The sequence below is a fragment of the Littorina saxatilis genome, linkage group LG2 (genome assembly GCF_037325665.1).
Source record: "Littorina saxatilis isolate snail1 linkage group LG2, US_GU_Lsax_2.0, whole genome shotgun sequence".
In the NCBI taxonomy this organism is placed as follows: Eukaryota; Metazoa; Mollusca; class Gastropoda; order Littorinimorpha; family Littorinidae; genus Littorina; species Littorina saxatilis.
In genome coordinates, this window is record NC_090246.1 from 79331824 (window position 1) to 79354740 (window position 22917).

Below are 22917 nucleotides of genomic sequence, written 5' to 3' on the forward strand. Positions count from 1 at the left end.
AAACTAAGAAAGGTTTGTTTATGGAACGTTTGATTATAGAACTGGAAGAAAAAAATAAACATTCACACGTACATCAACTCATCAGTCAAATAACATTTTGCGTTTTGTTATGTTTTCAATAAAAAAAATAATCTGCCAGCAATAATATTCAATATCAGATATTCCTGATTTCATGACAGGAACTGTAACCCCTGTAGTCATAAGATCCCTTTTGAAGAAAACATTCGTCACATGTAAAAGCAACTGTTAACACATTGTAACATTTCTTCACGTGCCGTTACTCCGAGAACACTATGCAGAAAGAGAAAAGATGCATGAAATTGAAAGTCACACATCAGTTCAACTTCAAGAAATCCAACTGTCATCTTCCCCCACGTGTCACCCTGGGCATGTCTTCATATCATTTCTGACCCCATTCTTTGTCTTCACAATAAATGCACCACACAAACACACACAAGGCACAATAAAACTGGATGGATCACAGGTGATTCACACAATGGTTTACCTGGGAAGGAAGGTATGTTAATTAAAGCTTGCCCCAAACCGCCTGAAAACAATCACTTGACATGCAGCCAAACTTGAACCAACCATGGTCTCGTTTCATGGCATTACAAGGGGAGCAAATGCTCAAACCACTTACTTTTGTCATACGTATTATCAATCAAAAACAAATTATGTGCTGTTACATACATAATACATGCACTCAAAAAACAAATCATTGCTACACTCTAGCTTAAAAAAAAGAATACATGTAATTGTCTGTGTCGTCATTCCCCCCCCCCCCCCCCCCCCCCCCCCCCCCTAAAATTTGACGAGGGTCAATCTGTCATGGCTCATGTCTGAAGGTCATAAAATCAGGACAGACAGTGAAGTTTCAAAACTCTGGTTCCATAAACATCTAATAACATTGATCATTTCCAACTTTACGACCCACTCTGACCTAGAAATTTGACAAAGGTTAACCAGACTTGGGTCACATCTGGAGGTCATTAAACCCTAGAAGTTTGTGAAGTGTCAAGGATCTAGCTTCAACAAGAAAAGCAAACACTGATATGACTGACCTTTGCAATAACTAATATGAATCAGAAACAGACTATCTTTAGCTCAAACTACATTGAAGAAAGTGACAATTTCCTACTTTTCGACCAGAACTCAACCCTGCTGTGACCTGGAAATATGATCAGGATACACAGGGCTAGAGTCATATCCAGAAGTCCTCAAATCCATAAACTACTGGAAGTTTCAAAGATCAAAGTACCAAAAACCTTGATTTTTCCTACAAAACCTTAACATCAGCTGCGACCTTGAAACAGATCAACCAGAAATGGGTTTTGCTTTATAAAAAAACAAATGTTGAATAAAATGGTTAATTTTCCTTTTTTTTTAGTAACCTAACTTGAGCTTTAAATAAGTGTTGGGTCAACCAGACTTGGTTCATGTCTGGAGGTCATTGAAGCCTTCAAGAGTGTGACTGTGAGATTTCAAAGCTCTGCCTTTAAAAACATTCAAGACATTTTTAATTTTCCATATCACTTTATCAGACCCAAACATGACTTCGCTGTAAGCTTGAAATTTGACGACTGTCAAACAGACTTAGTTCACATCGGGAGGTCATCCAACACAAGAACTGTGTAAAATTTTAAAGCTCTAGACATTGATAGTTTTGCATTTCATGATTCAAACTTGGCCCTGCTGTGACCCTGAAATGTGATGAGGGTCAACAAGACTTGGGTCATGTCAGGTCATCAAACCCTAGAAGTGTGCACAGTTTCAAAGCTCTAGTTTAAAGAAATTGATTATTTATCTTTCTTTTTCCTGAAGTTAACCCTGCTATGACCTTGACATTTTACGAGGGATTCAACCATAGAAGTGCAAACATTTCAAAGCTCTAGCTACAAAAGCATTTGAGAAAACTCCAACTGTCCATTTTGTTACCTGAACACGACCCGATTATGACCCAGTAATTTAACAAGAGTCACCCCGACTCTACGCAGGTCATCAAACTGCAGAAGTGTGCGAACTTTTGAAGGTCTAGCTTCAACAACAAAAATTTTAAGTGAAGTTTCTTTGTCCCCAATCAGACAGATGGTCAGCTGTGCTGGGCCATACAGACCAACACCAATGAACACGACTATTGCTCACTGGTCACTCGGAGGAGTCCACAATCTGAAGGAAATTGAAGGAAGTTAACAGGGAACAAGGGAGGATGAATTTGATATAAAGGTGTGGGGGCATGATACAGTGGAACCCCCTTTTAACATCTCCCAATTCAACACCTCCCCTTTTTAACAATATGAGACTGTGCCAAAAGGTGACGTTTTCATGTCAGTATGTCCCAAATGACATCACCAGTACATTTTTCATTCTATCTAATCTGTTTTCGTTCTATTTTTTCTAATAACATGCGTTAACAATTGATTGCCAACTGGAATGGAAGAGCACAAAAAGTGTAACTTGATATGTAGTTTCTCTAGAGGGAAAAACATCTTCCACTTTCATGTCAGTGTGTCCCATGCAACATACATTTGCCAAACAGCTATGTGCAAGTAGATTATTTGTTAGTGGTATAGAAAATACTGATCAACAATTAAAGTCAGTTTTCACATTCATTTTCTACCTATTTCTTATTTGTTTATTCTGTTGGCAATGGTGAAATGTCAGCAATCGTGTGTCATTCGGGACAGTAGACATGACACCTGACCTTTTGGCACAGTCTCATATGCTTTTCAAGATGATCTGTTCATAACCTCTGTAAATTGACCCCTATTTGAAGACTCCCTCCTTTTGAAGACCTGAATTTCTCAGATTTGTGGAGGCCTTGAAAGGGGCAGGGATGGCCAAATCTCAACATTTTAACTTGGCAGCCGGGCGAGTAACTTCAAGGAAAATCACTAGCCCATCAGAAATGTTGCTGGCCTGGTACATACCACACAACAAATCATGAGTGTCAGATTTCTTTACACTATTAAAATAGTGGGGATACGCACAGCAGCCTCGTTTTCGTTTCACTAGAACATGATGGTGATTTTGCAGAGGACAAAAGTTCCTGCATCTGTAGTGTTTCTATGGCTTTAAAACTCACAGTCACTTCGTTGTTTAGATTTTGAGCTTTAAAACTCGATAGGACAACCAACAGCTTTACATTTGACCAGAATTTTCACTGGCCAGCCAGGCGGTTTCTACTAGCCCGGCGGACTTTTTACTCGCCCCTGGCAATCGGGCGGACAATTTGGCCATCCCTGAAGGGGAGTTCCACTGTACTTCCAATTTGCTGACACGGCCTGGGGCTGAAGGGGTGTGCAGGTTTTAGCTGTGTCCAGGACAGGCAACACAAGCAGGGGAGGAACAAAACACACTCATACAGGAAGGGTGGAGTAGGGGGAGGAGGAGAAAGGAGTACACACCTGGCTCTGCTTGGACAGAGGACTGGCCAGGTATTCAGCAGGTAAGTCACCTTCCTCCTTCTTGGCTCCTCTGCAATCACACAATCACACAGTGGCCGGTTTGAGTTTCACACAATCCTAGCGTGGTCAGTTTGAGTTTCACACAGTCCTAGCGTGGTCAGTTTGAGTTTCACACAATCCTAGCATGGTCAGTTTGAGTTACACACAATCACACAGTGGTCAGTTTGAGTTTCACACAATCATAGCGTGGTCAGTTTGAGTTTCATACAGTCCTAGCGTGGTCAGTTTGAGTTTCACACAATCCTAGCGTGGTCAGTTTGAGTTACATACAGTCCTAGCGTGGTCAGTTTGAGTTTCACACAATCCTAGCGTGGTCAGTTTGAGTTACACACAATCACACAGTGGTCAGTTTGAGTTTCACACAATCCTAGCGTGGTCAGTTTGAGTTACAGACAATCACACAGTGGTCAGTTTGAGTTTCACACAATCACACAGTGGTCAGTTTGAGTTTCACACAATCATAGCGTGGTCAGTTTGTGTTTACCTCTGAATTTACTTGGCAAAACAGTGCATGACTGAATTACTATGGGGGTGTTCCTTCTTTTTTTTTTTACCCCAAACATGACATGCCTTTGACCTTACATTTTGATGAGGTTACACCAAACTTCTGTCCTCTTTGAAGATTATCAAAACATACAAGTGTGTTAAATTTGGAAGCTCTAGTTAGCAAAATGTGTGAGAAAACCTGTTACCAAGTAAAAGTTCTGTTAAGCACCTGCATTTGTCTGACTTAACCACTGTGCTGCAGCTATAACCTTCATTCTCATTTGTTTGTAAATCTAAGATTTTTTTTTTTTTTTAAATTTACCACATGAAAAACATGGCACAAGTAACAAAACAAATTATGTTTTGCACTTTGTTAACATCATTACAAAACACATGCTGAAGAGTGTCCCTTACGGTTTGTTGAGCTTCTCAAAGCAGGAGTCGCACACTCTGACTTCGCGCTCGATGCCATACTTGGGGATGATAGAGTTCTTGGCGGAACACTTGTTGCAGAACACCTCCCCGCAGTGCCGGCAGTGATGCTGGCAAAAAGGACAACCATCAACATGGTTTTATACAACCTCTTATCACTTGTCAAGTTAATGAGAAACAATGCCGGCTAAACAAATCCTCTTTTCCCAAAGTGAAGTTGCTGATGTCAAAAGTAAAACAAAGTTTGAGAAAACTTCAAAATGCGAAATATGGCATCACGTAAACATTCTGTCACTTCTTCTGCCTGTCTCCTGCGGAACTGACAACGAATTTCAAGAACAAAGTTTGACTCTGTGACTTTGTCATAGCAGTAGAACATTATTCGTAAGGTCAAGGTTGCGCATAAAGTGGTATTGTGCGTCATTAAAATACACTTCAAATAAAAGCAAGTCGCGTAAGGCGAAAATACAATATTTAGTCAAGTAGCTGCCATTTTTCAGCAAGACCGTATACTCGTGGCATCGTCAGTCCACCGCTCATGGCAAAGGCAGTGAAATTGACAAGAAGAGCGGGGTAGTAGTTGCGCTAAGAAGGATAGCACGCTTTTCTGTACCTCTCTTTGTTTTAACTTTCTGAGCGTGTTTTTAATCCAAACATATCATATCTATATGTTTTTGGAATCAGGAACCGACAAGGAATAAGATGAAAGTGTTTTTAAATTGATTTGGACAATTTAATTTTGATAATAATTTTTATATATTTAATTTTCAGAGCTTGTTTTTAATCCGAATATAACATATTTATATGTTTTTGGAATCAGCAAATGATGGAGAATAAGATAAACGTAAATTTGGATCGTTTTATAAATTTTTATTTTTTTTTACAATTTTCCGATTTTTAATGACCAAAGTCATTAATTAATTTTTAAGCCACCAAGCTGAAATGCAATACCGAACCCCGGGCTTCGTCGAAGATTACTTGACCAAAATTTGAACCAATTTGGTTGAAAAATGAGGGCGTGACAGTGCCGCCTCAACTTTCACGAAAAGCCGGATATGACGTCATCAAAGACATTTATCAAAAAATTGAAAAAAACGTTCGGGGATTTCATACCCAGGAACTCTCATGTCAAATTTCATAAAGATCGGTCCAGTAGTTTAGTCTGAATCGCTCTACACACACACACACACACACGCACGCACACACGCACGCACATACACCACGACCCTCGTTTCGATTCCCCCTCGATGTTAAAATATTTAGTCAAAACTTGACTAAATATAACAAGTCGCGTAAGGCGAAAATACAATATTTAGTCAAGTAGCTGTCGAACTCACAGAATGAAACTGAACGCAGCAAGACCGTATACTCGTAGCATCGTCACTCCACCGCCCGTGGCAAAGGCAGTGCCCGTGGAATTGACAAGAAGAGCGGGGTATTCGTTGCGCTAAGAAGGATAGCACGCTTTTCTGTACCTCTCTTCGTTTTAACTTTCTGAGCGTGTTTTTAATCCAAACATATCATATCTATATATTTTTGGAATCAGGAACCGACAAGGAATACGATGAAAGTGTTTTTAAATTGATTTCGAAAAAAAAAATTTGATAATAATTTTTATATATTTAATTTTCAGAGCTTGTTTTTAATCCAAATATAACATATTGATATGTTTTTGGAATCAGCAAATGATGGAGAATAAGATAAACGTAAATTTGGATCGTTTTATAAATTTTTAATTTTTTTTACAATTTTCAGATTTTTAATGACCAAAGTCATTAATTAATTTTTAAGCCACCAAGCTGAAATGCAATACCGAACCCCGGGCTTCGTCGAAGAGTACTTGACCAAAATTTCAACCAATTTGGTTGAAAAATGAGGGCGTGACAGTGCCGCCTCAACTTTCACGAAAAGCCGGATATGACGTCATCAAAGACATTTATCAAAAAAATGAAAAAAACGTTCGGGGATTTCATACCCAGGAACTCTCATGTCAAATTTCATAAAGATCGGTCCAGTAGTTTAGTCTGAATCGCTCTACACACACACACACACAGACACACACACGCACACACGCACATACACCACGACCCTCGTTTCGATTCCCCCTCGATGTTAAAATATTTAGTCAAAACTTGACTAAATAAAAAAATGAGACACTTCATACTTTAACCACACTAGAATTCTATGGACACCTACTCAAAACCTGGCTTGCAATTAACAAAAAAAGTTTAAGCTGTCCTTATAGTCTTCTTTGTTTTTGTTGGTTGGTTGTGGAAAAATGAGGTTTGTAACTCCTACCTTGCGTTGCACCATCCCAAACTGCACTCTGCAGCGCGTGCACGTTTCTCCGTCCTTCCACTCCGGGGCTTTCTCCGCCGCGAACATGGCATCTGCTTCCTTCAGCACCGGGAACTGGAAGCCTGCAAGGACAGCAACTGGTCAGTATCCACTCAGGGTCAACTATTTCACTCGTTAACTATTTTAGTGAGAGTAAAGCAACAAGTCAGTATCCACTTAGGATCAACGACTTCACTCGTTAACTATTTTACTGAGAGTTAAGGAACTAGTCAGTATTCACTCAGGGCCAACTGTTTCACTGATTAACTATTTTACTGAGAGTTAAGCAACAAGTCAGTATTCACTCAGGGTCAACTGTTTCACTGATTAACTATTTTAAGGAGAGTTAAGGAACTAGTCAGTATTCACTCAGGGCCAACTGCTTTACTGATTAACTATTACACTGCTTCCTTTCTCATCAGTAAGGAACAAAAAGTGCAAGTCATTGACCCCTCTATCAGTCCATGCTCTCCCCTAACCACATGTATCCCATCAAGTAAGTCACTGTACAGGTGAGTCACAATGTTGCCTTTCACACACCTACAGTGTACAGTACAGGTAACTGTACAGGTGAGTCACTATCTATACATGTAGTCTGTGCAAATAGGTACAGTGTACAGTACAGGTAACTGTACTGCTAAGTCATTACGTAGTATGTGCACATAGTTACAGTGTACAGAACAGGTAACTGAACAGGTACGTGACTGTGTAGTCTTTGCGCAGTGCTGTGTCATCTCTTTGTCAGTCACTGTGCAGGTACTCATGTAAGTCACTATGTGGCTTTGTACATTTCTAGTTTTCAGGTAACTGTACCCTTTGGCTTTAGTCTCTATGTAGTCTGATCAATGTACAGGTAATTGTACAGGCAAGTCAGTATGAAGTCTGTGCACAGTGTACAGGTAACTCTACAGGTAAGTCACTATGTAGTGACAGTAGTCTTTGCACAGTGTACTGGTAACTGTACAGGCAAGTCACTATGAAGTCTTTGCACAGTGCTATGCCATCACGATGTGGCTTCACTGCAAATTGCTGTGATAGGGCTTGTAAGCTGATGTAGTACATGTAACAAGGAAACAGACAAGCCAGACACGCATGGCAGTAGCAATGCTATTCAAACACTGTTGCTTTTTTTTTCACACAGCCTCAGTGCAAGCTCAATGAACAGGATGTGTTTTGTTTGCATGCCTTATTATACTTTTTTTATATTTAGTCAAGTTTTGACTAAATATTTTAACCTTGACACTGGTGCAATTCTGTAACACATGTTACATAGCCACTGGTGAATTAACAATAACAGAGAGAAAAATAACAAAAAACGGTCATATAGGTTTTCGCAGCCATGGGAGGTAATCGGAACCGACCAAACAGACTGAGCCAGTAGCGCGACATATGTTGTGACAACCAGGTGACATGACAACCAGGTGACAGTATAGGTAAAGTAGCGCGACATATGTCGCGACAACCAGCCTAAGGGTTAACATCGAGGGGGAATCGAAACGAGGGTCGTGGTGTATGTGTCTGTCTGTGTGTGTGTGTGTAGAGCGATTCAGACTAAACTACTGGACTGATCTTTATGAAATTTGACATGAGAGTTCCTGGGTATGAAATCCCCGAACGTTTTTTTCATTTTTTTGATAAATGTCTTTGATGACGTCATATCCGGCTTTTCGTGAAAGTTGAGGCGGCACTGTCACGCCCTCATTTTTCAACCAAATTGGTTGAAATTTTGGTCAAGTAATCTTCGACGAAGCCCGAACTTCGGTATTGCATTTCAGCTTGGTGGCTTAAAAATTAATTAATGACTTTGGTCATTAAAAATCTAAAAATTGTAAAAAAAAATAAAAATTTATAAAACGATCCAAATTTACGTTTATCTTATTCTCCATCATTTGCTGATTCCAAAAACATATAAATATGTTATATTCGGATTAAAAACAAGCTCTGAAAATTAAATATATAAAAATTATTATAAATTTTTTTTTTTCGAAATCAATTTAAAAACACTTTCATCTTATTCCTTGTCGGTTCCTGATTCCAAAAATATATAGATATGATATGTTTGGATTAAAAACACGCTCAGAAAGTTAAAACGAAGAGAGGTACAGAAAAGCGTGCTATCCTTCTCAGCGCAACGAATACCCCGCTCTTCTTGTCAATTCCACGGGCACTGCCTTTGCCACGGGCGGTGGAGTGACGATGCTACGAGTATACGGTCTTGCTGCGTTGCGTTGCGTTCAGTTTCATTCTGTGAGTTTGACAGCTACTTGACTAAATATTGTATTTTCGCCTTACGCGACTTGTTTTATTAATCAGTTCAATGTAATGTTGATGCTGTCAGCACACAGGGTCTAATTCTGCCCATCAGTTAAGAGAGAGCGGCAGAGCTCATCTCAACAAGCCCTTCACACCATGTCAGTCACACAGGGTCTAATTGTGCCTGTCAGTCAAGAGAGAGCGGCAGAGCTCATCTCAACAAGCCCTTCACACCATGTCAGCACACAGGGTCTAATAGTGCCCGTCAGTTAAGAGAGAGCGGCAGAGCTCATCTCAACAAGCCCTTCACACCATGTCAGCACACAGGGTCTAATTGTGCCCGTCAGTTAAGAGAGAGCAGCAAAGCTCATCCCAACAAGCCCATCACACCATGTCAGCACACAGGGTCTAATTGTGGCCGTCAGTTAAGAGAGAGCAGCAGAGCTCATCTCAACATGCCCATCACACCATGTCAGCACACAGGGTCTAATTGTGGCCGTCAGTTAAGAGAGAGCAGCAGAGCTCATCTCAACATGCCCATCACACCATGTCAGCACACAGGGTCTAATTGTGGCCGTCAGTTAAGAGAGAGCAGCAGAGCTCATCTCAACATGCCCATCACACCATGTCAGCACACAGGGTCTAATTGTGGCCGTCAGTTAAGAGAGAGCAGCAGAGCTCATCTCAACAAGCCCTTCACACCAGTTCAGTCACACCTGTGTGCTGCTGTTAGTACTACTTTTTATTTAACTTTAATAAGAATTTAAAAAAACCAAGAACTGCAGGAAATGTAAACAAAAGGTAACATTTACGTTTTATGAAACATTTTATTACGTTTTATTTAGGTAATTTTATTACGTTTTATTATTTTGTAAATGTAATTGACAATTCTAGTTTTTTTATTCTGAATTTTGAAACGTTAGCAGTCTATCTGTGTTTGGATAACTGTAATAAGATTCGTTCAGTGTGTACGCACTTCAGCACACAGTCCCACCTTGCATGCTGAATACTCATTCTTAAATCTTATTAATCCCATGGAACACTGTAACACGACCCCACACAAAGCACACAGGCCTACCTTCCATTTTCAGCAGGTGGTAGGTGTCCTCGGCAGCCTTGTAGCTGTGTTCGTTGCAGTTCACTAACCATAACTCACGTTACACGACACACCAAACACACAGGCCTACCTTCCATTTTCAGCAGGTGGTAGGTGTCCTCGACAGCCTTGTAGCTGTGTTCGTTGCAGTTCATTAACCATAACACACGTTACACGACACACCAAACACACAGGCCTACCTTCCATTTTCAGCAGGTGGTAGGTGTCCTCGACAGCCTTGTAGCTGGGTTCATTGCGGAAAGCGTGTGCCCACATCTGGATCAGCTCCAGGATTTTCCCCTTGACCGGCTCAGGGCGACTCTGTCAAAACAACACTGGAGTGTCAGACTTGTCTCTTTCTTCCGATTGTAAGTATTGTGTGTTCTTTATCACGTGGTGAGTAAAGATCTCTTTTGTTTTTTAACATTGTTTGTCTTACAGATGGTCATTTTGTTGTTAAAGCCTGTCGTGGGTGTAGTTGACTATGCGAAGCTGAACGCACGAAGCTTTGGTTACTGACTTTCTCCCTTTTAAGACCCTGTTTTCTCACATTGTCTGTTCATAACCTCCGTAGATTTACCTCCCTTTTGAGACTCCCTCCCTTTTAAGACCCTGTTTTCTCACATTGTCTGTTCATAACCTCCGTAGATTTACCTCCCTTTTGAGACTCCCTCCCTTTTAAGACCTTGTTTTCTCACATTGTCTGTTCATAACCTCCGTAGATTTACCTCCCTTTTGAGACTCCCTCCCTTTTAAGACCCTGTTTTCTCACATTGTCTGTTCATAACCTCCGTAGATTTACCTCCCTTTTGAGACTCCCTCCCTTTTAAGACCCTGTTTTCTCACATTGTCTGTTCATAACCTCCGTAGATTTACCTCCCTTTTGAGACTCCCTCCCTTTTAAGACCCTGTTTTCTCACATTGTCTGTTCATAACCTCCGTAGATTTACCTCCCTTTTGAGACCCTGTTTTCTCACATTGTCTGTTCATAACCTCCGTAGATTTACCTCCATTTTGAGACTCCCTCCCTTTTAAGACCCGATTATCTCAAAAAAATGTTTTAAAAGAGAGGTTTCGCTGTATCTAATTCAACAGTTTCAGTGCGAGAAAAGCGTATGATTGTGGAAAATGGCTCCAGGAGATACGTACTGCTTGCTCTTTGAGGAATTCCATGCACTCCTTGGTGGCCACTTCCTGGTGGAAGGGAGCCCCGCAGTTCTTCACACACGTCTCCAACACCTGCATAGCATAGCAACAACACATCTGCTTTACAGTATTTAGTTTCTAAAATACCATTAAATGCCAAAGTATTTCACACCATAATACACACACACACACAGGGATTCATTCGCGCATAACATTTTAAAATGTCCCATTGGAATTCCCTTCAGTGCGTCAAACGGCGCACTGAGATTACGTACCACTGCGCCACCCCCGTGCACACTTTTCACGGTTCGGAAAGACCTAAGCAAAAACGGGCGCCAAGCCGAGCAACTTGCGAGCAACTTGTCCCATCAGAATTTTGTTGAGGGGGACAAATGTCCCATTGTCTTTTTCTTCCAGGTTAAACCCTGCACACATACACAAGGCTGGACAGGTTTTTAGCAATACATTGGCTACACTTTCGTGAGCCAAGAAGGCATCACTTTATGCATCTCTGCAAAGGGACATGATTGGAAAAATTAGGTCTGTCTGATGTTTGTCAAGATAAGCCACAGAGACAAGAAAGAAAAACATTGATCAATATATTCCTCATTATTTAAAACATCATTCCTGGGTGTACTTACACCAAGTGCGTAGGATGCCACATGGGGATTGTCCATTGCAATTTTCTTCCGGATTGCTTGCACAGCGAGTTTTGGCCTGAAAATCACAAGAAGGGAATGCACAAACTTTGTCTACAATTGTGAACTTAGCATAAACAAGATAAACAAGAAGGGCAAAGCCCATACGACTCACATGCTTTACACATTTTTCCTACCAAAATACATGTGACCTTGACCCAAGGTCAAGGTAATCCAAGGTCATGCAACACAAAGCTGTTAATTCAAGACATAGGAAGTACAATGGTGCTTATTGGCTCTTTCTACCATGAGATATGGTCACTTTTAGTGGTTCACTACCTTATTTTGGTCACATTTCATAAGGGTCAAAGTGACCTTGACCTTGATCATATGTGACCAAATGTGTCTCATGATGAAAGCATAACACGTGCCCCACATAATTTTTAAGTTTGAAACAGTTATCTTCCATAGTTCAGGGTCAAGGTCACTTCAAAATATGTATACAATCCAACTTTGAACAGCTCCTGTGACCTTGACCTTGAAGCAAGGTAAACCAAACTGGTATCAAAAGATGGGGCTTACTTTGCCCTATATATCATATATAGGTGAGGTATTGAATCTCAAAAACTTCAGAGAAAATGTGAAAAATAGCTGTTTTTTAGGCAACATTTATGGCCCCTGCGACCTTGACCTTGAAGCAAGGTCAAGATGCTATGTATGTTTTTTGGGGCCTTGTCATCATACACCATCTTGCCAAATTTGGTACTGATAGACTGAATAGTGTCCAAGAAATATCCAACGTTAAAGTTTTCCCGACGGACGGACGGACGACTCGGGTGAGTACATAGACTCACTTTTGCTTCGCATGTGAGTCAATAAAATGCTAAGAAATACATCTACAGTGCTGTTCTCAGGCATCTGTCTTCGGTCATTGACGTACACTTCCTTGATCTGACCCACTGGTCTCACCCCTGGCCAGTCGATGGCTCGGTGGTTTAGATACATACGACTTGGATGTCTTCTGACCATCACTTTGCCCACTTAGCGTACAACCCCAGATCACTTGGACCTATAGGCTATACAAATGTTCAATCCAGGTCCACCTGACCTATAGTCCTTTGAGTCTGGGAATAACACTGCATCTAACAAACAGGATCAACTGCTTAACTGGTGTCCATCACCGCACAACGCTATTGTATATCTGCACTTGTATGGCTTTAGTAGTAAAACTTTGTTTTTTGGTGATCCCTGAGAGGCTGAGTGACTTACTGCACGTCATTCTGTCGCACAGAGTCCACGATCTGCAGCATAGAGTCCCAGTCCGGCTCTAGCAGCAGCTGACTTGTGGCCTTTTCTGTCATAACACACAACACCAGTCATTAGAAAATACAACAATGTACGCCAGAAATAGCAAAATCTTCACTGACCTAGATCAAAGTCTGTCACTTGCCTTTGCCCTCCACTCCAGGCTTTTTAATGTAGCACTCAAGAAAGGTAGCTCAAATACGCAAATAGCAGACCTTCATTCACAAGTAACACATGCATACATGTATATGTAATGAGACACTTTACTACATACTTCCGTTACTACTAATACTAGAAAGACTCTAATGTGTCCAGTGTAACAAAACAAAAAAATTATTTTCAGTCTGAGACGAATCATTTGCCAAAATGTTGAATCTGGTTTCAGGTTGAATTGGTTGGAGTCCTAATATTATCCCTCTTCTTATGAAGAAATATTCTAAAAAAATAAAAATAAAAATGTTTGTAAAATTCATTTATATAATCAAAATGTTTTCCAAAATACCACAATAGAAATGAGCTGGAAAAATCAGCTATAATTAGGCCATGCTTTGGAAATTTGAAGCGTACTAGCGCATCAAAACACGAGTATGACGATGTAAATCACAGGAAGTATCAACAATAACACCCCTTGTACAGTAGTTGTAAAACCTGGTTTACTTTCAGATGAATTATATTATTAATGCGGATATGTCCCTGTCATCTAAAAAAAATCAAAGAAAAATCGACAAGCTTATGTGTGGCAGGCAAACTACCTTCTTCATTGTACAAAGACTGAAATACAGACTTACCGAGGCATCTGTCAAACACAGAACTTCTAAACATTCTCGACGATCTACGGAATATGCGAAAGAAAATAGTAAATGATTCAGTCTCAGCTGTTCACCGATCGAGGTCTCGTGAATGGCGATTATGAGGGTTCCTTACAACATCGTAAATTAAACTAAGTTAAACTAAACAAGAAAATAAGCCAGCTGCTCTTCATATACTATTTATAAATGTAAAAAAAAAGCATACAGTCAAACTTAAACATTGAATACAAATTAGAGAAATATTTTAAAGATTGCGACTTTGTTTATTTTATTTTTGATGTAAGCGAGCTTCTAGTATTGCATTGGATTGTGGAACTTAATTACCGTTGATGAACATAATATGGTCTACATTAATGGTTGTGTGATGTTTTTCTGTTGATAAAGTACAAATAACATCAAGACATTGCAGCATTTTTATAAATATTTATGAGGCCCATTTTTTAAACAACCGCTTTCATTATCTCCATTTTCCATACCAACAATTTGTGTCCCTGTTGTAGTCTTGAGTTATTCCCCTTGATACAGTGGACGATAGGTAAACAAACCAAGACAGACGGCGATGACATGATTGTAAAGAAATCTTTTGAATGGACCATGTCCACGAAATAAAGCAATGTGTCTTCTTATAGGTCCTACAGGCGCAGGAAAAACTCTGCTCTTGAAATCGCTGCAGGCAGGGAATTGTATCCTTTGAATTAATTGGCCGGAATTAATTTCAGTGGACAGGATCGAAGACTGGACATCTGTCATGCATGTCATATCATGTAGCGGCCTTGTTGGTAGCTTTCCGTTAGGTCTACTTCCAAAAGTACCACTGCGTCCCAGAATGTCTACTCTTGTGTATCTTTAGGTGTTTTATTTTGTTGGTTTTTTTTTATGTCTTTTATGTATACGCTAAAATGTGTATTGTAGGCTATTTGTTTTGTTGGGGTGTATGTTTGTGCCTCGATCCTTGTTTGTGTGTGTCAAGGTGTCTTTATATTTTTTTCTGATGTTCTTCCTTTGTTTTTGTTGCGTCGTTGACTTATAATGTGTTTTATATATGTGTTTATTATATTTTATTTTGTATTATACATGACAAACATAAAAATCACACCTTCATAAAGGAGTGGCTTATTGGAGACCACAAGTAAGACATATAGTTTCAAGTTCAGTCACAGAAAGAGAAAGAGAGAGTGTGTTTGTATTGATATGTGGTGTTTGTGACATTCTTACAGATACACGTAATGGGATGTTTACTTCAAATGCCACACAGTTTGTCCCATTAGCAAGTAGGGTTGTTGTTTGGTGAGTGTATGAACACTGTATGATGCAGTGTTGTTCCCAGACACAGAAGACGATAGGTCAGTTGGACCTCGATTAAATATAGATTGGCCAAAATGTCATGGCCACAAACAATTGTTATCTAAAAAAAATGGTTGTGTCAAAAGAGATCCCGTGTGTCAAAAGAGATCTCGTGTGTCAAAACTTTTGGACATTTGACGGCCTGGGACCAGAACAATGTGTCAGATTTAAAAAGTACACGTTACATGTATGCAGAAATGACTGAAGAACAAGGCCTGGAAGCAACACTGTGCAGTATCAAACACTCAAACCAAGTTTTATGTCAAATGGGGCAGGTTCTCTTTATCAGTTTATGTAAGCTGCCTTAACCAATTTAAATGTTCATTATCAGTTTATGTAAGCTGCCTTAACCAAATGTTCAGATCATGCGCTGAAGGGATGGGCTCCGGCAGATCTCCCAGCCACAGTCCCCACAGTACGTACCCTGCTCTTTGTCTTACTCCCTGTGTATTGACTTCAAGAAATAATGAAGTGTATGTCTGCATGTTTGTCTCACTCCCTGTGTATTGACTTCAAGAAATAATGAAGTGTATGTCTGCATGTTTGTCTCACTCCCTGTGTATTGACTTCAAGAAATAATGAAGTGTATGTCTGCATGTTTGTCTCACTCCCTGTGTATTGGGTTCAAGTGCTAGTCTTTCGGATGAGACGAAAAACCGAGGTCCCTTCGTGTACACTACATTGGGGTGTGCACGTTTGACTAAAGGGTCTTTCCTGGCAAAACTGTATAGGCATAGATAAAAAATTTCACCAAATACCCGTGTGACTTGGAATAATAGGCCGTGAAAGGTGAATGCTCGCCCTAATAGGCTTGAGGGTTGCTGGCCGATGTGAATGCGTGATATATTGTGTAAAAAATTCCATCTCACACGGCATAAATAAATCCCTGCGCCTTGAATCCGTGGTTGAGATATGCGCGCGATGTAAATTGCATAAAATAAAATAAAATAAAATATTGACTTCAAGATATAATGAAGTGTATGTTTGTCTGACTCCCTGTGTATTGACTTCAAGATATAACTCAACTCAACTCAACTCAACTCAATTTTATTAATCCATATGGAAATTAAATTGTAACAATACTCATTTCCAATCAAAAGAATAAGAATGCATAATAAAAATAAAAACATCATAAGAAAATAAGTGAGTATGATTATTATGAGTATGATCACAGTCTCACTAACGCAAACAGTCATCCGTCAAGTCAAGTCTGCCAACACACAACTCACTCACACAACTACAACAGCAACAGCAATACAATTTAACAAAAACCATAATTCCGATAACAAAAAGACGTCCAAGAGTCCACCTCCACATCCACGCACACACAAGGTATACAAAGCACCACATGTCGACTAGAACACCGCACATTTGAACTACGGTAATACAGTTACTAAAAATACATACATTACAGATAACCCAGCAACAGAGTACACTAATAATTATGACAGAGAAACATGATAGAGGCCTCTAACATGTGATTGGTTGAAAGCATGGATAGCTCTGGGAACAAAAGAATTGCGGAAACGTGACGTTCTAGCAACCATAGCCCTCAGTCTACCACTCCTGTCAATGGTCGAGAGTCAAATTCAGGTTTCAGTGGGTGTGTCTCGTCAGCCAAAATTGAGGTCAGTCAGTCGTCTCTGGCAAACTGATTCAATGGTCTCTTGTTTCCTGCCTACAACAGATCCAGCCTTCTTGACTAGCTTTTCTAGCCTGTCACTATCCTGTTTACTAAGGTTACTCAACTCAACTCAACTCAAATTTTATTGGCTTCAATTTTCATAGAAGAATTTGTCTTGCGCTTGGGAAAAAGTAAGAGTATAACATATAAAAACAGCATTCATATCGCATATGTCAACACGCTACCAACAGTGGACAGATAGAACATCTGCAGGATGTCATTACGAACAGAGAACGATCTAATGAAGTGTATGTCTGCATGTTTGTCTGACTCCCTGTGTATTGACTCCAAGAAATAATGAAGTGCATGTCTGCATGTTTGTCTTACTCCCTGTGTATTGACTTCAAGATATAATGGAGTGTATGTCTGCATGTTTGTCTCACTCCCTGTGTATTGACTTCAAGATATAATGAAGTGCATGTCTGCATGTTTGTCTCACTCCCTGTGTATTGACTTCAAGATATAATGGAGTGTATGTCTGCATGTTTGTCTTACTCCCTGTGTATTGACTTCAAGATATAATGGAGTGTATGTCTGCATGTTTGTCTCACTCCCTGTGTATTGACTTCAAGATATAATGGAGTGTATGTCTGCATGTTTGTCTCACTCCCTGTGTATTGACTTCAAGAAATAATGAAGTGTAGGTCTGCATGTTTGTCTTACTCCCTGTGTATTGACTTCAAGATATAATGAAGTGCATGTCTGCATGTTTGTCTTACTCCCTGTGTATTGACTTCAAGATATAATGGAGTGTATGTCTGCATGTTTGTCTTACTCCCTGTGTATTGACTTCAAGATATAATGGAGTGTATGTCTGCATGTTTGTCTCACTCCCTGTGTATTGACTCCAAGAAATAATGAAGTGCATGTCTGCATGTTTGTCTTACTCCCTGTGTATTGACTTCAAGATATAATAAAGTGTATGTCTGCATGTTTGTCTCACGTACTCCCTGTGTATTGACTTCAAGAAATAATGAAGTGCATGGCCATGTCTGCATGTTTGTCTTACTCCCTGTGTATTGACTTCAAGAAATAATGAAGTGTATGTCTGCATGTTTGTCTTACTCCCTGTGTATTGACTTCAAGAAATAATGAAGTGTATGTCTGCATGTTTGTCTCACTCCCTGTGTATTGACTTCAATAAATAATGAAGTGTAGGTCTGCGCATGTGTTAAGAGCAAAGTAGGCACCATGACTGGTGAATGTGATGTGCTTAAAACAGGTACCAGGTAAAACAGTTAAAACATACTACCAATCAGTGAAGGTATGACAAGGGATGAGTATCTTTCTATCATGTACTAAGCTTTACTGTATGTGTCACAATCGCTGCTACTGAGCAGAATAGGATTCACATGATATGTGGCCAGGAGTGCAATCGCAGAAGGCAATACAAATGTGTGTGTGAATGCATGCTTAATATTTTTATTTTTTTCAAGTTATTGTACTGCGTTCTGAGCCGGGTTTAACCTTGGAAAATATTGTGTATTAAACTACTTTATTATTGATAATTTGAACAAAATATTTGCTTGATATTATTGCATACATGTGTCACTGTTTAAATATTTAAACAACCATGTAGATGTGATGGAATGTGTTTACAGACAGGTACGAACCTGATGACCATCACAGTGAACAAGAGCAGGAAGAAGGAGGTGACAGTGAGGGAGGTGGGGGGCGCCATGGGACCCATCTGGAAAAACTACTACAGTGATGCCAGTGCCATTTTGGTGAGTGTGTGTGTGTGTGTATGTGTGTGTGTCTGTGTGTGTGTGTGGTGCATGTGTCTGTCTGTGTGTCTGTCTGTGTGTGTGTGGTGCATGTGTCTGTGTGTGTGTCTGTCTGTGTGTGTGTGGTGCATGTGTCTGTCTGTGTGTGTGTGGTGCATGTGTGTGTGTGTGTGTGGTGCATGTGTCTGTGTGTGTGTCTCTGTGTGTGTGTGTGGTGCATGTGTCTGTGTGTGTGTGGTGTCTGTGTCTGTCTGTGTGTGTGTGGTGCATGTGTCTGTCTGTGTGTGGTGTCTGTGTCTGTCTGTGTGTGTGTGTGTGTGGTGCATGTGTCTGTGTGTCTGTCTGTGTGTGTGTTAGTGCATGTGTCTGTGTGTGTGTGTGTGGTGCATGTGTCTGTGTGTCTGTCTGTGTGTGTGTGGTGCATGTGTCTGTGTGTGTGTGTCTGTCTGTGTGTGTGTGGTGCATGTGTCTGTGTGTGTGTCTGTCTGTCTGTGTGTGGTGCATGTGTCTGTGTGTGTGTCTGTGTGTGTGTGGTGCGTGTGTCTGTGTGTGTGTGGTGCATGTGTGTGTGTGTGTGTGTCTGTCTGTGTGTGTGTGTGCATGTGTCTGTGTCTGTGTGTGTGGTGCATGTGTCTGTGTAGGTGTGGTGCATGTATCTCTGTGTGTGTGTGGTGCATGTGTCTGTCTGTGTGTGTGGTGTCTGTGTCTGTCTGTGTGTGTGTGGTGCATGTGTCTGTCTGTGTGTGTGGTGCATGTGTCTGTGATTGAGTGGGGTTCCTTTGTTCCTTTGAAATAATGTTATTTTGTAGCTGTTTTCTACCGTCATTGATGTTTGGCTGATTTAGTGGCTAGTTGGCTGTACATGTACTAAAAACATGTTTATACAGGCACACAATAAGGTGCTACTAGACCGTTACTGCTTCCTGAAAGGGGTCTGTTTTGTGCAACATCCCTTTCTTTCCTATTTCAGTATGTGATTGATGTCTCCAACCGTTGTCAGGTGGCAGCGGCTTGCATTCAACTGCTGACCATGTTAACGCACCCACAGACTGCTGACACACCTGTACTGCTGCTGCTGAATAAACAGTAAGCTGGACACACTTACACACACACACACACTCACACAGTTAACACCTAAGCCTACTGCTGCTGAATGAGAGATAAGCTTTTCACAAACACAATTATTTTAATTTTATTTATTTATTTTTTTAAAAGAAAGGCAGCATGTGTCAAGACAAAGTATACACATTGCTTACCTGGGGCAATGTTCCACTGGAGTGACGACATTTGTAACAGGATTGTGCACCTGGTGTGTGTGTGTGTGTGTGTGTGTGTGTGTGTGTGTGCAGGCTCAGACCTGCCATGTGTGATGACGCAGAGTGAGGTGGAGTGGTTGCTACGGCTACAGGACACGCTGGGGACGACCTCACAGACGGTCAAAGTATACATGTGTGTGTGTGTGCAGAGACCTGTCGAGCGTGATGCCGCAGAGTGAGGTGGAGTGGTTGCTACGGCTACAGGACACGCTGGGGACGACCTCACAGACGGTCAATGTATACATGTGTGTGTGTGTGCAGAGACCTGCCATGTGTGATGCCGCAGAGTGAGGTGGAGTGGTTGCTACGGCTACAGGACACGCTGGGGACGGCCTCACAGGCGGTCAATGTGGTGGAGGTCAGCGCTAAGACTGGACAGGGGCTGGACATTGTGGCTCGCTGGATCCACGACAACCACAAGGACTCACCCGCACAGTCACACAGCTGATTGACATTTGCAAACATTCCTAGGTGTTTCTGTGTGTGTGTGTGTATTGTGTGTTGCTCTGTATGTGTGTTGCTGTGTGTGTGTGTGTGTGTGTGTGTGTGTGTGTGTGTGTGTGTGTGTGTGTGTGTGTGTGCTAGCTGGATCTACGACAAGCATTCCCCCACGCAGTCTCACAGCTGATTTGACATTTGTAGGCATTCCTAGGTGTTGCTGTGCGAGTGTGTGTGTGTGTTGTTGTGTGTGTAAGACAGTGTGTGCTCACTGAATCTACCACAATCACAAGCATTCCCCTTCACAGTCGCACAGCTGATTTGACATTTGTAGGCATTCCTAGGTGTTGCTGTGTGCGTGTGTGTGTATGTTGTGTGTGTGTGTGCGTGTGTGTGTGTGAGTGCTCCCTTGATCTACGACAACCACAAGGAGTCCCTCACACAGTCGCACAGCTGATTGACTTATGTAGGCATTCCTATGTGTGTGTGTGTGTGTGTGTGTGTGAGAGTGTGAGTGCATGCCTGTGTGTTTGTGTGTGTTTCTGTGTGCTCGCTGGATCTACAACAACCACAAGCATTCCCCGGCACAGTCGCACAGCTGATCAACATTTGCAGGCATTCCTAGGTGTGTGTGTGTGTGTAGCTGGATGTATGCATTCTTCTGTATTGGTGTGTATGAATGTGTGCGTGTGTGTGTGTAGGTGTGTGCATGCAAGCCTGTATGGAATAGTTGCAGAGTGTGCTTGCATGCGAGAGAGAGAGGAGTGAGAAGCGAAGTTTGTTTTATGTGTGAGAAAGTGCACTTCATGCAAAGCAATGAGTGTTTTTCCAACATGTGGGTTTTGGAATTGATATAACGGACATGTGCTAAAACGAATTAAAAACAGACTTTTCTGCAACCGCTTCTCTGGTGTCCTTGTTTGCCCAACAGTGAGTGTGCTTTGCTTGTGTGTATGTGTGTGTGTGTTTGGGGGTTGTCTTTTGCGACATACGTTACTGAGTAAATCTACGACAAAGATCTCACAGAAAGCATTCACATAGACTAAGTAAATAGATGTAGAACTTAACCAAATCAGGAGTTCGGAGAACCTATTTCTCACAGAGAGTAGTCTAGGACTGGAACAGCCTACTGGACGATGTTGTCTCAGCTGATACTGTCCAGTGCTTCAAGTCCAGACTGGATTCCTACTGGAAGGAGACCAAAAACATCTATAACTCAAGCTGCTTTTGCTAAGTCAAAAACACAGCAGCTTCTTGTTTTTTTTATCAAAACCGGCAAACAGGTTTAATACCAAAAAAACATTGAGCGTTGGTGTGAAACTAAGACTCCCCGCTTTTTAAAACCTTGTTTTCAGAGATTTTCTGTCCATAACCTCTGTAAATGTACACCCATTTTAAGACCAATTTTTGGGAGGTCTTAAATGGGTGTGTGTGAGAGGGGGTGGGGTGCGAGGCTTCCACTGTATATGTATTTAATTTGATTTTGTTTTGAGAAATGATGCACTCACACACACACACACACTTGCGTAGAACTCCAACAGTGGATGAGAGTGACAAACCATGCCACACGGTTATGTCATAGAAAAACTTTATTCCACGAAGTTTTGGTAATACATTGTATTGATGTTGAATCCATGATGCCATTCCTTGATTCTGTTTCTTCTTCATGTACAACTCAATTACAGGTTACAACACTCATAAATGCAATTTTCTTTGTGTCATGTTAAAAACAGAAATCTTTCCCAAGCAGTTTGGACAACACATTACAATTGTCCCTCCCTTCCAAATAAAAGATTGTTTACATCCATGAATAAAAAAGAAATAAACAAAAGTTAATGCAATTATTTAAAAAGCCCTGTATACTGTTACAGAAACTATCGATTAAGCAACCAAATTGCACCTCTCTCTTTTACTTTCGTTTTTTCACACACACACACACACACACACACACAGATAAGCTTGTACATGCGGGCAAGCGGACTGACCAGACCTCACAAAGAGGTGCGAATACACGTGACATGACAGGAGAAAGCACTGGCATTGTCCAGGTCAGGCAACCACTACACTCTCTGCATAAGTTGTACGGGTTTTAGAGCACTCAGAACATTGTAACACGTCAGAGTTTCAGTATGGGTTTAGAGCATTCAGAACATTGTGACACGTCAGAGTTTCAGTATGGGTTTAGAGCACTCAGTACATTGTAACACGTCAGAGTTTCAGTATGGGTTTAGAGCACTCAGAACATTGTAACACGTCAGAGTTTCAGTATGGGTTTAGAGCATTCAGTACATTGTAATAGAGTGTTCAGTACATTGTAACGGGTAAGAGTCTTACAATGTACTCTTCAAGTCACTCTTCACAAAGACCATGATAACGAGGAGTTGCACCGGATAAGGGGGTAAGGTATAAACAATGGACACAGGCATTAAGTTTTAGAGCAAA

At 40.9% G+C, this 22917-nt stretch overlaps 2 protein-coding genes across 9 annotated transcripts in view; one reads left to right on the forward strand and one right to left on the reverse strand.

The window, feature by feature from the left end:
* Nucleotides 1-14098, reverse strand: part of LOC138959816 (hepatocyte growth factor-regulated tyrosine kinase substrate-like) — a 31144-nt gene extending 17046 nt beyond the window's left edge. For 4 of the 7 annotated variants that reach the window (XM_070331443.1, XM_070331442.1, XM_070331441.1 and 1 more), the window contains exons 1-8: nucleotides 13946-14098; nucleotides 13122-13206; nucleotides 11856-11931; nucleotides 11218-11307; nucleotides 10269-10389; nucleotides 6681-6802; nucleotides 4365-4492; nucleotides 3405-3474 (exon numbers count right to left, since the gene is read on the reverse strand). In XM_070331443.1, coding sequence (XP_070187544.1) covers nucleotides 3405-3474; nucleotides 4365-4492; nucleotides 6681-6802; nucleotides 10269-10389; nucleotides 11218-11307; nucleotides 11856-11931; nucleotides 13122-13206; nucleotides 13946-13979 — 726 coding nt within the window. In that variant the 5' untranslated portion in view covers nucleotides 13980-14098. The other 3 variants (XM_070331445.1, XM_070331444.1, XM_070331446.1) reach the window with 2 other exon arrangements.
* Nucleotides 14099-14472: 374 nt separating this feature from the next.
* Nucleotides 14473-21379, forward strand: LOC138959818 (ADP-ribosylation factor-like protein 16). 2 transcript variants are annotated; one of them, XM_070331450.1, is made up of 5 exons: nucleotides 14473-14649; nucleotides 15673-15725; nucleotides 18596-18721; nucleotides 19692-19807; nucleotides 20187-20463. In XM_070331450.1, exons 1-5 carry the CDS (start codon nucleotides 14580-14582, stop codon nucleotides 20326-20328), a joined length of 507 nt encoding a protein of 168 aa, XP_070187551.1. In that variant the 5' UTR covers nucleotides 14473-14579; the 3' UTR covers nucleotides 20329-20463. The 2 variants fall into 2 exon arrangements, with proteins under 2 accessions (XP_070187551.1, XP_070187550.1); XM_070331449.1 differs by having other exon boundaries at nucleotides 14474-14649; nucleotides 20299-21379.
* Nucleotides 21380-22917: the final 1538 nt, after the last annotated feature.

Excerpts from the sequence above, each read along its gene's own strand:
- LOC138959818 (XM_070331449.1), top strand. The coding sequence starts at position 14,580 with ATGTGTCTTCTTATAGGTCCTACAGGCGCAGGAAAAACTCTGCTCTTG. Across the intron at positions 15,726-18,595 it reads TCCCAGCCACAGTCCCCACA|ACAGGTACGAACCTGATGAC; the intron begins GTACGTACCCTG and ends ATGTGTTTACAG. Across the intron at positions 19,808-20,298 it reads CTGCTGCTGCTGAATAAACA|AGACCTGCCATGTGTGATGC; the intron begins GTAAGCTGGACA and ends GTGTGTGTGCAG.